The 12761-nt window shown below is 36.7% G+C and overlaps 1 protein-coding gene across 1 annotated transcript in view; it reads right to left on the bottom strand.

Moving 5' to 3' along the window:
• Positions 1 to 12761, bottom strand: part of CCDC150 (coiled-coil domain containing 150) — an 81980-nt gene that overhangs the window by 9832 nt on the left and 59387 nt on the right. Inside the window, exons 15-19 of the mRNA XM_037742091.1 lie at positions 12548 to 12655; positions 5855 to 5983; positions 4818 to 4987; positions 3496 to 3589; positions 2533 to 2702 (exon numbers count right to left, since the gene is read on the bottom strand). Coding sequence (XP_037598019.1) covers positions 2533 to 2702; positions 3496 to 3589; positions 4818 to 4987; positions 5855 to 5983; positions 12548 to 12655 — 671 coding nt within the window. The remainder of the gene's footprint in view (positions 1 to 2532; positions 2703 to 3495; positions 3590 to 4817; positions 4988 to 5854; positions 5984 to 12547; positions 12656 to 12761) is intronic.

Below are 12761 nucleotides of genomic sequence, written 5' to 3'. Positions count from 1 at the left end.
ACCAGGATGGTCTCGATCTCTTGACCTCATGATCCACCCGCCTTGGCCTCCCAAAGTGCTGGGATTACAGGCTTGAGCCACCGCGCCCGGCCTGAGATCTACTCTCTTAATAAATTTTAAGCAAACAATATAGTGTTGTTCACTATAGCCTAGCCCTGTGTTACACAGCAGATCTCTAGAATGTATTCATCTTGCTTTTTTTTCTTCTAAGGAAAATCGCAAACCATCTACCAATCAGCTTCCTCAGCAGTCTTCTGAAGACTCACCCAGCTTCTGCTTCCCTCTAAACCCAAAGGAAGAAATATCCAACCTCATCTCTAAAGATAACCCTTCTGCTTATCCTCTCTCTTGTTCTCCAGTTCAATCGAGTTCTTTCCCATACTTTTTAATCATGGTCCAGTTCCTCTCATTCTAAAAATAGGACAGCAGCAGAATAACTTTTCTTTATGTTATGCTCTTGAGCTGCTATACAATCTTCTTTACCTTCACCATTGTCCTCCTTGCCTGCCTTTCCTCATCTATTACTTACTCTTTGTTATCTCCGATATCTACAGAAAATGGCCATTTGGAGGATGAGCGGTAGATATCTGTTGCAAAACCCAGGGGCTTCCTCTCTGGTCTCTGACTCTGCAGCATATGACTCACTTTTTGTTTGCCTTTGGTGATATTACATTCTCCCAATTCTTTCCTTACCTCCACTAAATGCTCCTTTTCTGGATCCTTCTGTGGCCTCTGTTCCCCTTCTACCTGAAATGCAGCATATCTCCAAGTTCTGACCTCGGTTCTCTCTCTATACTTTGCCCGTGGCAGTCTAACCCATTCCAAGACTTTATCTTTTATCTTTTTTTTTTTTTTTTTGAGATGGAGTCTTGCTCTGGTGCCAGATTGGGGGTTTCACCATGTTGGCCAGGATGGTCTCGATCTCCTGGCCTTGTGATCTGCCCACCTCAGCCTCCCAAAGTGCTGAGATCACAGGCGTGACCCATCACGCCTGGCCTTTAGCTTTTATCTTTATAGAGATGAATTCCAACTAGCAGCCTCTTAGAACTAGGCCTACATTTCTAAATCTGTTAAATAACCACCTGAAACTCAACAAGTTCTCCAAAACCTGCTCTGTCTTCCTAAGCTTGTGCACTGATAAGCACAGTTCTGCATATGATTTTAGGAGGTTCACAGATCTCAAGCAGCATGATTTACCTATGATGAAAATACAAACTATTATCATAAGCAGTGACATAAAGGTAAATTCTGAAGCAAATGCTGCAAGGAGACCTCTAACTCTCACCTCATGCTTTTACTGTGAATTCCTAACCATGGTTTTTTCTTTTTTCTTTTTGGTTTTGTTTGTTATAAGCAGTAGTAGTAGGAACTACATTTTATAGTTACCTAAGTAATTTTCAGGCTTTTGAAACAGTTACTAACCATCTAAATCATAATTACCTAAACTGACACTGAAGAGTTTTAAATGATGCTGCCAACCATTACATAAACACAGTAAGGCAAAATCTTAAGGCAGTAACATTTCAGCTGACTATAAAATTTGCAGAGATCATATATCTGGAAAATACTGTCTTTGTTTCAGCTTATACCTCTTTCCTCTATCAGCATGCTCACTAAATGAAAAGAATAAATATCTAGGCCAGGAACAGCAGCTCATGCCTATAATCCCAGCATTTTGGGAGGCCGAGGCAGGTGGATTTTGAGCCCAAGGGTTTGAGACAGCCTGGGCAACATGGAGAAACCCTATCTCTAAAAAAAATACAAAAAATTTAACCAGGTGTGGTGGTACATGCCTATAGTTCCAGCTACTGAGGAGGCTCAGGTGGGAGAACTACTTGAGCCCAGGAGGTAGAAGCTGCAGTGAGCCATGATCACACCACTGCACTCCAGCCTGGGCAACAGAGTGAGACCCAGTCTCAAGTAAATAAATAAATAAAAATACATAAAGGAATAAAGATCTATGTGCCCACTGTATTTCCATTAAGTATAAATTTTCACAGAATGCTATTAATATATAAATAATATCTACCTATGTATAATTTAAGGCAAAACTTTAGTCATTTGATCTGAACTGGATAGGTCTCATCTAACTAATCTCCAGTCAAAACTGAAAACATTTAATGGCTTAACATCTGCTTAGATTGAGTCATTCCCCCCAGGCTGATGTTTTTTTCTTGTCTAAATCGTGCTTTTAAAGAACATATAAGCTGTTAATAGAAAAGCCTTGGCAGAAACATGTGAATGTCTCTTCTAATCAATATTCTTTAAGTTTTGGTTTAACCTTCATGTAAAACAGCAGCTTGATAGTGGATGAAGGAAAAGCTGAGAAGGAAGTCAAATGAGCATGCTCTAGCCAGCTATTATCTGCTGGTGCTCAGCTATGCCGGATCCTTAACATGGCTCTGCTGGGAGTACTAGTTCAAAGTAGGAGAAAAGGGTTTAACTGATTTATGTGAATGAGCTATTTATGTGCATGTGACTTACTCCTCCAGAGGCACTTCCCTAATTTTACTGTGACTATACTGCTCTTACTTGAAGGTTTCCAGATTCTGTCGCTCAAGTTCTTTGCTTTCTAATTGCTCTTGCATATGATCTAGCTTTGTTTGCAGATGATTATTTGTCTGGAGAGCTTGTTCCAGACTCATAGCCAGTTTCCTGTTGTCTTCTCTAGCTACATCTAGATCTTTTTGTAGAGATTCAATCTGAAAGAGAAGAATGTTTTGAATTCCACTGTAACAAAGAGATGCAAGAAGTTCATAACACTGTGTAATCACTCCTCACATTCTAACATCAAATGATACTGAAACAATTAGATGGAACCAGAAGCAAAGATTCCAGGTGCCTGGAATATATATATAAGAACTTATTACAGACATTCCTTAGGAAACTCTTAGAAGCCAACGGGAAAGGTATGCTCCATTAGTCAACAGAGAGCTTTGGTAAACAGACCCACCTTAATTTATCCTAATTTTTAAAATTTTAAACTAAATATCCCTTCCTGATCCTATGACCTTCTGGTCTCACTCCCTAGAGGAAAAAAAAAGACCTGTCAACTGTTCCTTATAGATTCCTACAGAAAAAAACCTTATTTATTAAATATCCATGTGTATTTTATATGTGCATATAGATACATATACAGGTATGTACACATGCCCGTAAGCACGTGTGTGTAGGTGACTCCTTATTAAAAGTGGGATCACTCTAGCTGCTTCTGACAGATTATAAGTTATTTTCTAAGCCTATGAACCTCTGAAATCATCTGTGCATTAATAAATGAATAAAAATGCAGATCATATAAGACAAAGAGATTAGTCATTATTGTGGTACTAGTTTGCCAATAAGTGACTCATTGTAAGATAGGTCAATTTCCCATCGGTGGGTATGTCACTGTCCAAAACTCAGACTTGACTGAAAAAAAACATTTTCTCAAGAACAGTAATATCCCAATAAAACCAAAAGTATCAATGTTATCATTTTTTAAAGCCTAGCCCTGACCTCACTGTTGTGCTGGTCGTCCATGACGAGCATCCTGGCCTGCCACTGGTCCACTTCAGCTTCCAGCTTCTGCACCCTCTGATGATTGAGATCCCTAAAAACAGAAAACACAGAAAGAGTGACGATAGAAAAGAATCATGTAGGAATGATACCACTTGGGAGTTCTTCTAAGAAGCTGAAACAGATGCTCAAAATATCTGAGAGTTCATAGATGACAATTAGTACCCTTAGCTTCAGGTTAAGAAACTAAGGCTCGGCTGGTCCGAGTGCAGTGGTGTTTACAACGAATTGATCACAACCAGTGACATATTTCTTTGTTCCTTCTCCACTCCCACTTCTTCACTTGACTAGCCTTAAAAAAAAAAAAAAAAAAAAAAAAAGAAAGAAAGAAACTAAGGCTTCTAGGAATTAAATAACTTGTCTCATTTATAATTCAATTTGTCTTCATACATCAGGCTATCAATACATGTTTCTGACTTACTTATGAGCTGGTAATTTTATGTTATATATTTATTTTACTAGTGATATATGTCACTATAGTAAATAATTTACTATTTTACTAGTAATACATATCACTAGCAAAAAATATATCACCTTTACAAAGAGTGGCTTGCTGTTGAGATTTCTGCATCTATATATAACAGCCACTTATAAATTTATTGTGAATAGTAAATATTTTTAATACTATTCCCTTGACTTTTTAAAAATTCGAAGGTAATATACTTTCATACTATGTAAAAAAGATAAACACAATAAAAAAATAAAACTCACTTGTTCTCTCATAACACAGAGGCAATATGCCCTATTAATCTCAGACCATTTATTCTTTAACCTAAAAAGAAATTTAATTTTTGAAACATTCTATGAAGAAATTTACTTATAAAACATGGTTAGAAGTGGTTCACAGAATGATTCACCTAAAATAACTATTAATCTTGAAACAGGATAGTAATAATGGATAATTCAAACTAAAGTGTGTACCTAGTTTCAATTATCTTGACAATTACAACTCTGTAGAAGCAAGGACAGAATTAGGTTTACATGGTGCAGAAAGCAAGGGTAAAACAACAGTACAGCTAATGAATTTCTAGGCTATATAGTCTAGAAATTCCTTCACATTACTACATTATAGGGGCATTCTGAATTTTTGGAAATAATATTTCTAATTCTAGATTTTCTCTAATTTGGTAGTTCTCTAAACATACCATTTTACTAGATTTTTGCAAAGAAGCTACATAAAGTGTTTTCATTTATTAACTTGACACTGCTTCTTAATACAATGCAGCAATACCAATGATAGGGGAAAAAAAAACCACAGGTACCTTTCTTTCTTGAGGCCTGCAATCTCTGAATCCCTCCGCCCAAGCTCTATTTGTACTTTCTCCAGAGCACCTTGCATCTTACTGTGAGAAGCCAGGACGTTCTCCAACATGATTGTGACTTTGCAGTTGTCTTCTTTAGCCTCCGCCAATTGTCGCTGAAAGTTTCCCACCTAACAGAAAATGAAACAACACAAAGACATTTGATCCTTTCTGGTTACTCTTTTGCTTGTGGATCCCATTACTCCTGCTTTCCCATTACTATGGAAAGCAGGCAAGCAGACACAGTAGGATGTTAAGGGGAAAAATTAAAGTATATTTTATTTTTAGGTGGTTTCTTAAGTTACTGTTGAGAAAATGAAAAGCTGACCCCAGATCCTATGGTGAACTCTGCAGCTTCCCAACTATGGTCATGTTACAGCAAACACATTAACCAGAGAGGCCTGACTCAGCACAACCTCCGTCCAGAGGTGATGCCAGGCTGGCCTTTTAGAAGTCTTCTGATGGGGTCAGATGGAAATAATACATCTGAAATGCATCAGAATTATCTGAGAAAAAAAGACTATAAGAGAAAGTGGAAGCTGCTGAACAATGAGGTAACTCAGAGCCCTCCTTAGAGAGGCAAAATCTAGCACTTGCTGACAAAGAGAAGTTTGGGATGTGAACTCTATTCCCACTAAACACACACACTGTTAAAGAGAAAGCATCACAATAATCTTATATCACATTAATACAACAAAACTATAAAGGTTACTATTACCAAGATCAGTCATGTTTCAACAGAAAAAATTAGAACTTTCTCTTTTGGTATTTAAGACAAAGTTAAAAAAAAAATTGGGAGTTATATATATGATGTAATTTTAAGGGAAAAATTTTAAACTATTCTAAAATTATCTTTTCTCTAAAAAAAGAAATCCTCCCCTGATCAATCCTCACCCTTTCTTACTAATGGAAGCAAGAAAGCAAAACATATGGCTCATGAAAAGTTTCAAAAGCGCTTCTTCTCAGTGACAGACGGTCAGAAGAGACTGATTCCTTGCCTTCTTGTTTTCCCTGTCCTCCATAGCCTCCAGGTCCTCTTTCAACTTCTGACTCTCTTTCAGGGCTGCGTTACGACACTTCACTGTTCGGGACAGCTCCTCTTTACTTCTTTCAAGAATAGATTTCACCTAAGCAGAAAAAAAAGAAACAATAAATAACAGTACAAAACATGACACATCAGTAATTAGAATAAGAAATAGCAATTTAGAATCCAAATTTAAAATGTACAGTAGAATCTTATAACCTTGAAACAGTTTTAGTAGATCCATACCATCAGCTCAGATAATCATACTATTTTAAATATTACTTTTTAAACTTTTTATTTCAAAACAATTTTAGGTTCACAGGATGTTGCAAAAATAGTGCAGAGTCTGATGTACCCTTCATCCTGCTTCTTCGCTTTTTTTTTTTTTTTTCAAAGATGGAGTTTTTCTCTGTCACCAGGCTGGAGCCTAATGGCATGATCTGGGCTCACTGCAACCTCTGCCCTCCTGCCTCAGCCTCCCAAGTAGCTGGGATTACAGGCACGCACCATCACATCCAGCTAATTTTTGTAGTTTTAGTAGAGATGGGTTTCACCATGTTGGTCAGGCTGATCTTGAATTCCTGAACTCAGGTGAGCCGCCGAACTTGGCATACCAAAGTGCTGGGATTATAGGCGTGAGCCACTGTATGCGGCCCCTTTATCCTACTTCTGATGGTGACATCTTATATTGCTGTAATTCAACATCAAAACCAGGAAATTGACATACATAAATTGTTAACTTGATTAACTAGATTACATAATTTATTCCATTTTGCCATTTTTTTCAACTTTCATTCATGTGTATTCGTGTGTGCATGTGCATGCACACAGTTCTATGCAATTTGATCCTATTTACATATTCATGTGACCACTACCACCACAGTCAAGACACAGAGCTGTTCCATCACCAGAGAATTTCCTTGTGCTATCTCTGTATTCACACTTCCCTCCAAAAACCCATCCTGTCCTCTGGCAACCACTAATTTGTACTCTTTTCTTTTCCACACTACATTGATGTACAGTTCTCTATTTCTATAGTTCTGTCCTTTCAAGAATGTTACTTTAGGCCGGGCACCGTGGCTCATGCCTGTAAATCCCAGCACTCTGGGAGGCAGAGGTGGGTGGAACATGAGGTCAGGAAATAGAGACCAACCTGGCCAACATGGTGAAACCCCGTCTCTACTAAAAATACAAAAAAAAAAATTTAGCCAAGTGTGGTGGTGGGCACCTGTAATCCCAGCCACTAGGGAGGCTGAGGCACAAGAATCGTTTGAACCCAGGAGGGAGAGGTTGCAGTGAGCCAAGATTGCACCACTGTACTCCAGCCTGGCGAGAGAGTGAGACTATGTCTTAAAAACACGAGAATGTTAAACATTTAATACATTTTTGAATAGGTAACATACGGATTTTTTTTAACAGCTTTACTGAGGTATAAGTGACATATAATAAGCTACATATACTTAAAGTGTAAATTTTGATAAGTTTTGACATAAGATTTTGAAACCATAATTAAGATACTGAACATTTCCATTATCTCCAAAAGTTTCCTTATGCTCCTTTATAATCTCCCCCTTCTGTTTCTCTTCCCACACTCCTACTGATTCTCACAAGTAATCACTGATCTGTTATTTGTCACAATAGATTAGCTTGCATTTTCTAGAATTTTATATGGAATTGTATGCACTCTTGTTTGAATAACTTCTTTCACTCAGTGTAATTATTTTGAGAGTCATTCAATCGGTCTATATTTCAATAGTTCTGTTTTTTAGTATTCTATTGTAGGGACATCACAATTTTGTTATCCATTCATTTGGCGGACACAAGTTTTTTTCAGTTTTAAGTCATTACAAATAGAACTGCTATGAACACTTGTGTACAAGTCTTTGTGGAGACATACTTTTATTTGTCTTTGATAAATACTTAGTCGTGCACCGACTGCGTCATATGGTGGTAGTATGTTTCACTTTTAAAGAAATTCCCAAAATAAATTCTAAAATGGTTGTACTAATAATAGGTGTGTGGTAGTATCCCACTGTGATTTTATTTGCATTTCCCCAATGACTGACGCTTAACCTCTTTTCAAGCACTTACTTACCAGCCACATACCTTTGCCGAAGAAAATATGTTTGAATTTTTGCCTATTCTTTTTCTTAGGTTTTCTTCTGAGTATTTAAATTTTAAAAATATATTTCAATACTTTCTGAAAACAAGGCCTTAATCAGATATGTGATTTGCAAATAATTCCTTCCAATCTGTAGCTTGTCTCTCCATTCCCTTAATGTTTCTGAAGAGCATAAGGTGTCAAACTTGATGAAGTCCAATTTATCATTTTTGTCCCTTTATGGATCATGCTTTTGATATCAAATCTAAGAAATTTTTATGTAATCCAAGATCACAAAGATTTCTTCCTATGTTTTCTTCTATAAGTTTTACAGTTTTGGAGTTTACATTTAGATCCATGATCCATTTTAATTTTTATATATTTTGTGAGGTATGGACCAATGATACTTTGTTTTTGCATATGGATATCCAATTACCCAGCACCATTTGTTGAAAACACTATCCCTTCTCTGCTCTCAGTTTTGTTGAAATGAAAACATTCATGAAACTATTTTAGATAGGTAGCACATTCACAATATTCTTAAAGTACAAAAATATTAAGTGAAAAACATCCCAGCTGCCCAGTTTCCTTCCTCAAAAATAATGTTGCCAGTTTATTATGGGTCATTTTAGAGACAGTCTATGCTTATACATGTGAATACATACATATATATATATTCTTTATCTCCCCATCCCTTTTACATCCAAATAGTAAAAATTACATACACTCTTCTGAACTTTTATTGTTTAAACTTAATAACATACATATCTTGAAGCAGTATTACAAACTATGGATACACTATTATTTAGCCAGTCTCTTATTGATGAGATTTTGGTTGCTTTCTCTGCAGCTATGAACCAACAATACGTCAGTAAGTAACCTTGTATACATGTCATGTGTACAAGCAAGTATATCAGTAGGAAAAAGTCCTAGAAGGACAATTGTAGGGTCAAAGTTGTGATAAATATTGCTAAATTGCCCTCCATAGGAAGTTGTATTGTTTTATAATCCCAATACAACAAAGAATGTTTTTTCCCCACATCTACCTCAACATTATTGAAGTCCTTAAACTTGAACCTGTAACATGTAAAATACTTAATTTTTTCTACAGAAAAGGATCCCAGAAGACTGCAAAGGATGGCAACTTACAGGTCCTGATAATCTACTGAATTTTGTTCTAGATAAGTACACAATATCATTTAAAAAATTCTAACAGTTTTTTAAGTGTGTGTATATATATATGTGTGTGTGTGTGTGTGTGTGTATCAGTATATATACACACATATACACACACACTTATAAAAGCAAAAGTGCCACTAGATGTTTACAGAAGGAGTCTAAATAGTAGTAGTGAGGCAGGAGAATAGGGTCCTGAGGCAGAGAATTTAAGGCCAATTTGTGCTGACTTCCTAAAAGAGAAAACACCAAGGTCTGGGGGCAGGGAATCTGAGGCCATCTTGTGCTGACTTCCCAAAACTGGATCAAAAGGAAAACACCTGGGTTTGGGGACAGGGAATCTAAGTCTCCCTAATACCAACTTCCAAAAGCTAAACCAAAAGGAAAAATCCCATCTCCCCAGCAAGTAGCAAAGGATCAAGGCTAATCTCCCTACAATCCTCCCCCTTCTACCACGTCTCAGATGGAAAGGGAGAGTGCCTTGGATAGGCCTTGGGCCAGGAATGGCCATTCCTTCATCAGCATAGGAGGTCAATTCACCTCAGCCTTTAGCCACAGGCCAAATCCTTCATCCAGATAAGAGGTAGCCAATAGGGACCTCAAAAGGAGTACTTAAAACCCAGAAAACTTTGTAAACAGGCCCTTGAGCCACTTGCAGGCCCACTCCCACTGCCAAGTGCTTTCTCTTTTATTAATAAATCTCTGCTTTGGCTGCTTCCCTCCTGTTTCATTCTTTGCTACTTTGTGCGCTTTGTTCAATTCTTTGTTCAAAACACCAAGGACTGGACAACTCACACGCACAGCCCTCCTTCCAGGAACAGTAGCCCTCTCTAGAAGGTAAGCTACAGTATTTTCTATTTCTAAATATCAGGTAAAGATGAATGCTCTAACAAGTTTTCTCAAGAAAATATTTTCCAAAGTTAAATTTCTTAGGGTTTCTTGAATTAAGTTATTTCTACTTGAAAATGAGGCTTTATCCAAGCATTTTAGGTCAAATGTTAAGATTAGGTAGAAAGTTTCCATTTAAAAAAAAAATCAAAATTATATAAAATGAACTCAGTAGTTACTGTTACGCCAAATTTTCTATATCTGAAACCAATTATATGATGGCTAGGACAGTGGATTCAATCTATGTTAGTTTTTTTCTGTTTGTTAAAAACCTTATTCCCTTGTTACTCATTTCTTCAAGCATTATCTTTCTGGACTGTTAATTTTTCATTCTTGTATAAATTTAAATTTTTCTTAAGACTTAATTTGTGGTCTTCACTTACCGAGTCCCGTTTAAAAAAATGTGGTGATTCATCATTTACTAAAGGTCTTGAGGCAAGAATCTCTATTTTGCCTTCCAGTCTTCCCTCCATGGTTTTAATAGCATTCAAAAGAGTCTTTAGAGAGATCTTAGAGTCTCCAATATCCTGAGATGTTTTCATAGAAGGCAGGTTAGGTGCAAAGCTCACATGGCGTGTAGAGTTTGGAACAACACTAGGCAAACCAACTGATGACGTTCTATCCTTTATACTGTTTACATGGGACCTAGAGATTTCAGGGGATTTTGAAGATGCAGGCCTCTCTGGAGATTTCCTTTTTCTCAGAGGCATCGTCAATTGTTAATAAAAACAATAAAAATCAGCTAAAACCTAGAGTTACCTTTCAAGTAATAGCCACTTTACTAGGCGAACACCACAAATAGTGTTCTAGAAGGAGCCGAAATAAAAAATATATTTGAAAATGTGTTTCTTTGCTTTCAGAATGAAGAGATCACACTTTATGATCCAGCGAAGAAACAGACCTTACGCCAACTTCCCTGTCAAAGAGGCTGTCAGAGCGTGTATCTAATGAGGCCCCCGTCTAACAACTCTGTGACCTCAATGCTCATCAGCAGAGTCAAGGAGTTAGAATCCTATGAGTATTCCATTTGAAAACATATTTTAGTTCCTTGGTTACCAGGGAAGATACACAAATATCATAGATACAGAAGTTACATATGCTTTTATTAAGAGTTAACGATTTTAAAAATAACCTAATGATATGCGTGCTAAATGTGTAAATAATTGCAATTACTCATTTTCTTCTGGTAACACCTTCCTGGGGTATGTTCTTCGCTAAATGTTTTCAATATATTGCTTAATTTTTCTATTCATTTGTTAAAATATTATGTGACCTATGAAAGGTTTTTAGCCTCAAGAGCCACCATGCTGACAAGTAAGCACCTTCACTACCAATACCTCTTTCAGGCGAGCATCTGCCTGTTGCAGGTGTACCTTCTTGGAACTGAGTTCTGAGTTTGCCTTTAATTCAAAAAAAAAACAAAGACACTTGTTCCTCACAACTGCCAAAATTTGTAAGGCTCAAGTTCAAAAAGCACTGCCTTTATGAAAGCATTTCTCACTACTTCTACTCATATTAATTCTCCCAATCAATGTTCAGTAATACAATCTATTTTTCTGAAAAGCATAATTTTCTATTCTCTAATAAAGTCTATAGAGTACATTTCCTAACTATAATAAGCAAGTTGAATGTCTCAATGCTGTGTCAGGTATCTTTACAAATTTCTGAGGCTTAGCAAAACCTTGTATCTACTAGGTGCTTTTAAAAAAGTTTGTTAAATTGAGTCAAGGGACAGGGTATTTATCTTTCTAGGATTGCATGATAAAGTAGGGAGAAAGATGTCAATTTCTTAAAAACTAAACATAGATGAGAATGATGGTTTCCAGCTTCATCCATGTCCCTGCAAAGGACATGAACTCATCCTTTTTATGGCTGCATAGTAGTCCATGGTGTATATGTGCCACATTTTCTTTATCCAGTCTATGATTGATGGGTATTTGGGTTGGTTCCAAGTCATTGCTATTGTGAAGAGTGCTGCAATAAACATTCATGAGCATGTGTAATAGAACAGAAAACCAAACACCGCGGGTGTTGAACAATGAGAACACATGGACACAAGGAGGGGAACATCACACACCACAGCCTGTTGGGGGGTGGAGAGCTAGGGAAGGGATAGCGGGGAATGGGAGGATTGGGGAGGGATAGAATTAGGAGAAATATCTAACATAGATGGCGGGGTGATGGATGCAGCAAACCACCATGGCACATCTATACCTATGTAATAAACCTGCACATATACCCCAGAACCTAAATTATAATAAATTTTAAAAAAATCAATGAACTACATACATATATATATTTGCCAACACGTAATAAAATTTTTAAATAGAAGTAAAAATAAATAAAGAGCACTTTTCTTTGCACAAAGGAAAGATACTTGGAAAAATGATAGCGTTTCTTGATCACTTCAGCCAGAGAACAAAAGCAAAAACAGAAACAAAAAAATAGACCAAAAAAAAACTAAGTATAGCAGCAATTCACTTTTGTAGATATTAATCACACCTGAACATATTTGGCCTGTAGCACCTTATTCAACTTTCGTAGTTGGTCATTCTGTAAGCTGGTGTCAGTAAAAGATTGTACTTGTTCTTCTAGCTGTTTAACTTTTATCTAGAGGAAAAACAAAAATAGAGAAAAATAATTTTAAAAATAAAGACATTTAAAAATATATATTTACACATATTTCTATACTCCAGGAGGGGGGAAAAAGGTCATG

This window comes from Cebus imitator, unplaced genomic scaffold (genome assembly GCF_001604975.1).
Source record: "Cebus imitator isolate Cc_AM_T3 unplaced genomic scaffold, Cebus_imitator-1.0 Scaffold113, whole genome shotgun sequence".
In the NCBI taxonomy this organism is placed as follows: domain Eukaryota; kingdom Metazoa; phylum Chordata; class Mammalia; order Primates; family Cebidae; genus Cebus; species Cebus imitator.
The sequence above is the reverse complement of the archived record's forward strand: the minus strand, read 5'-3'. Positions and strand labels throughout refer to the sequence as shown.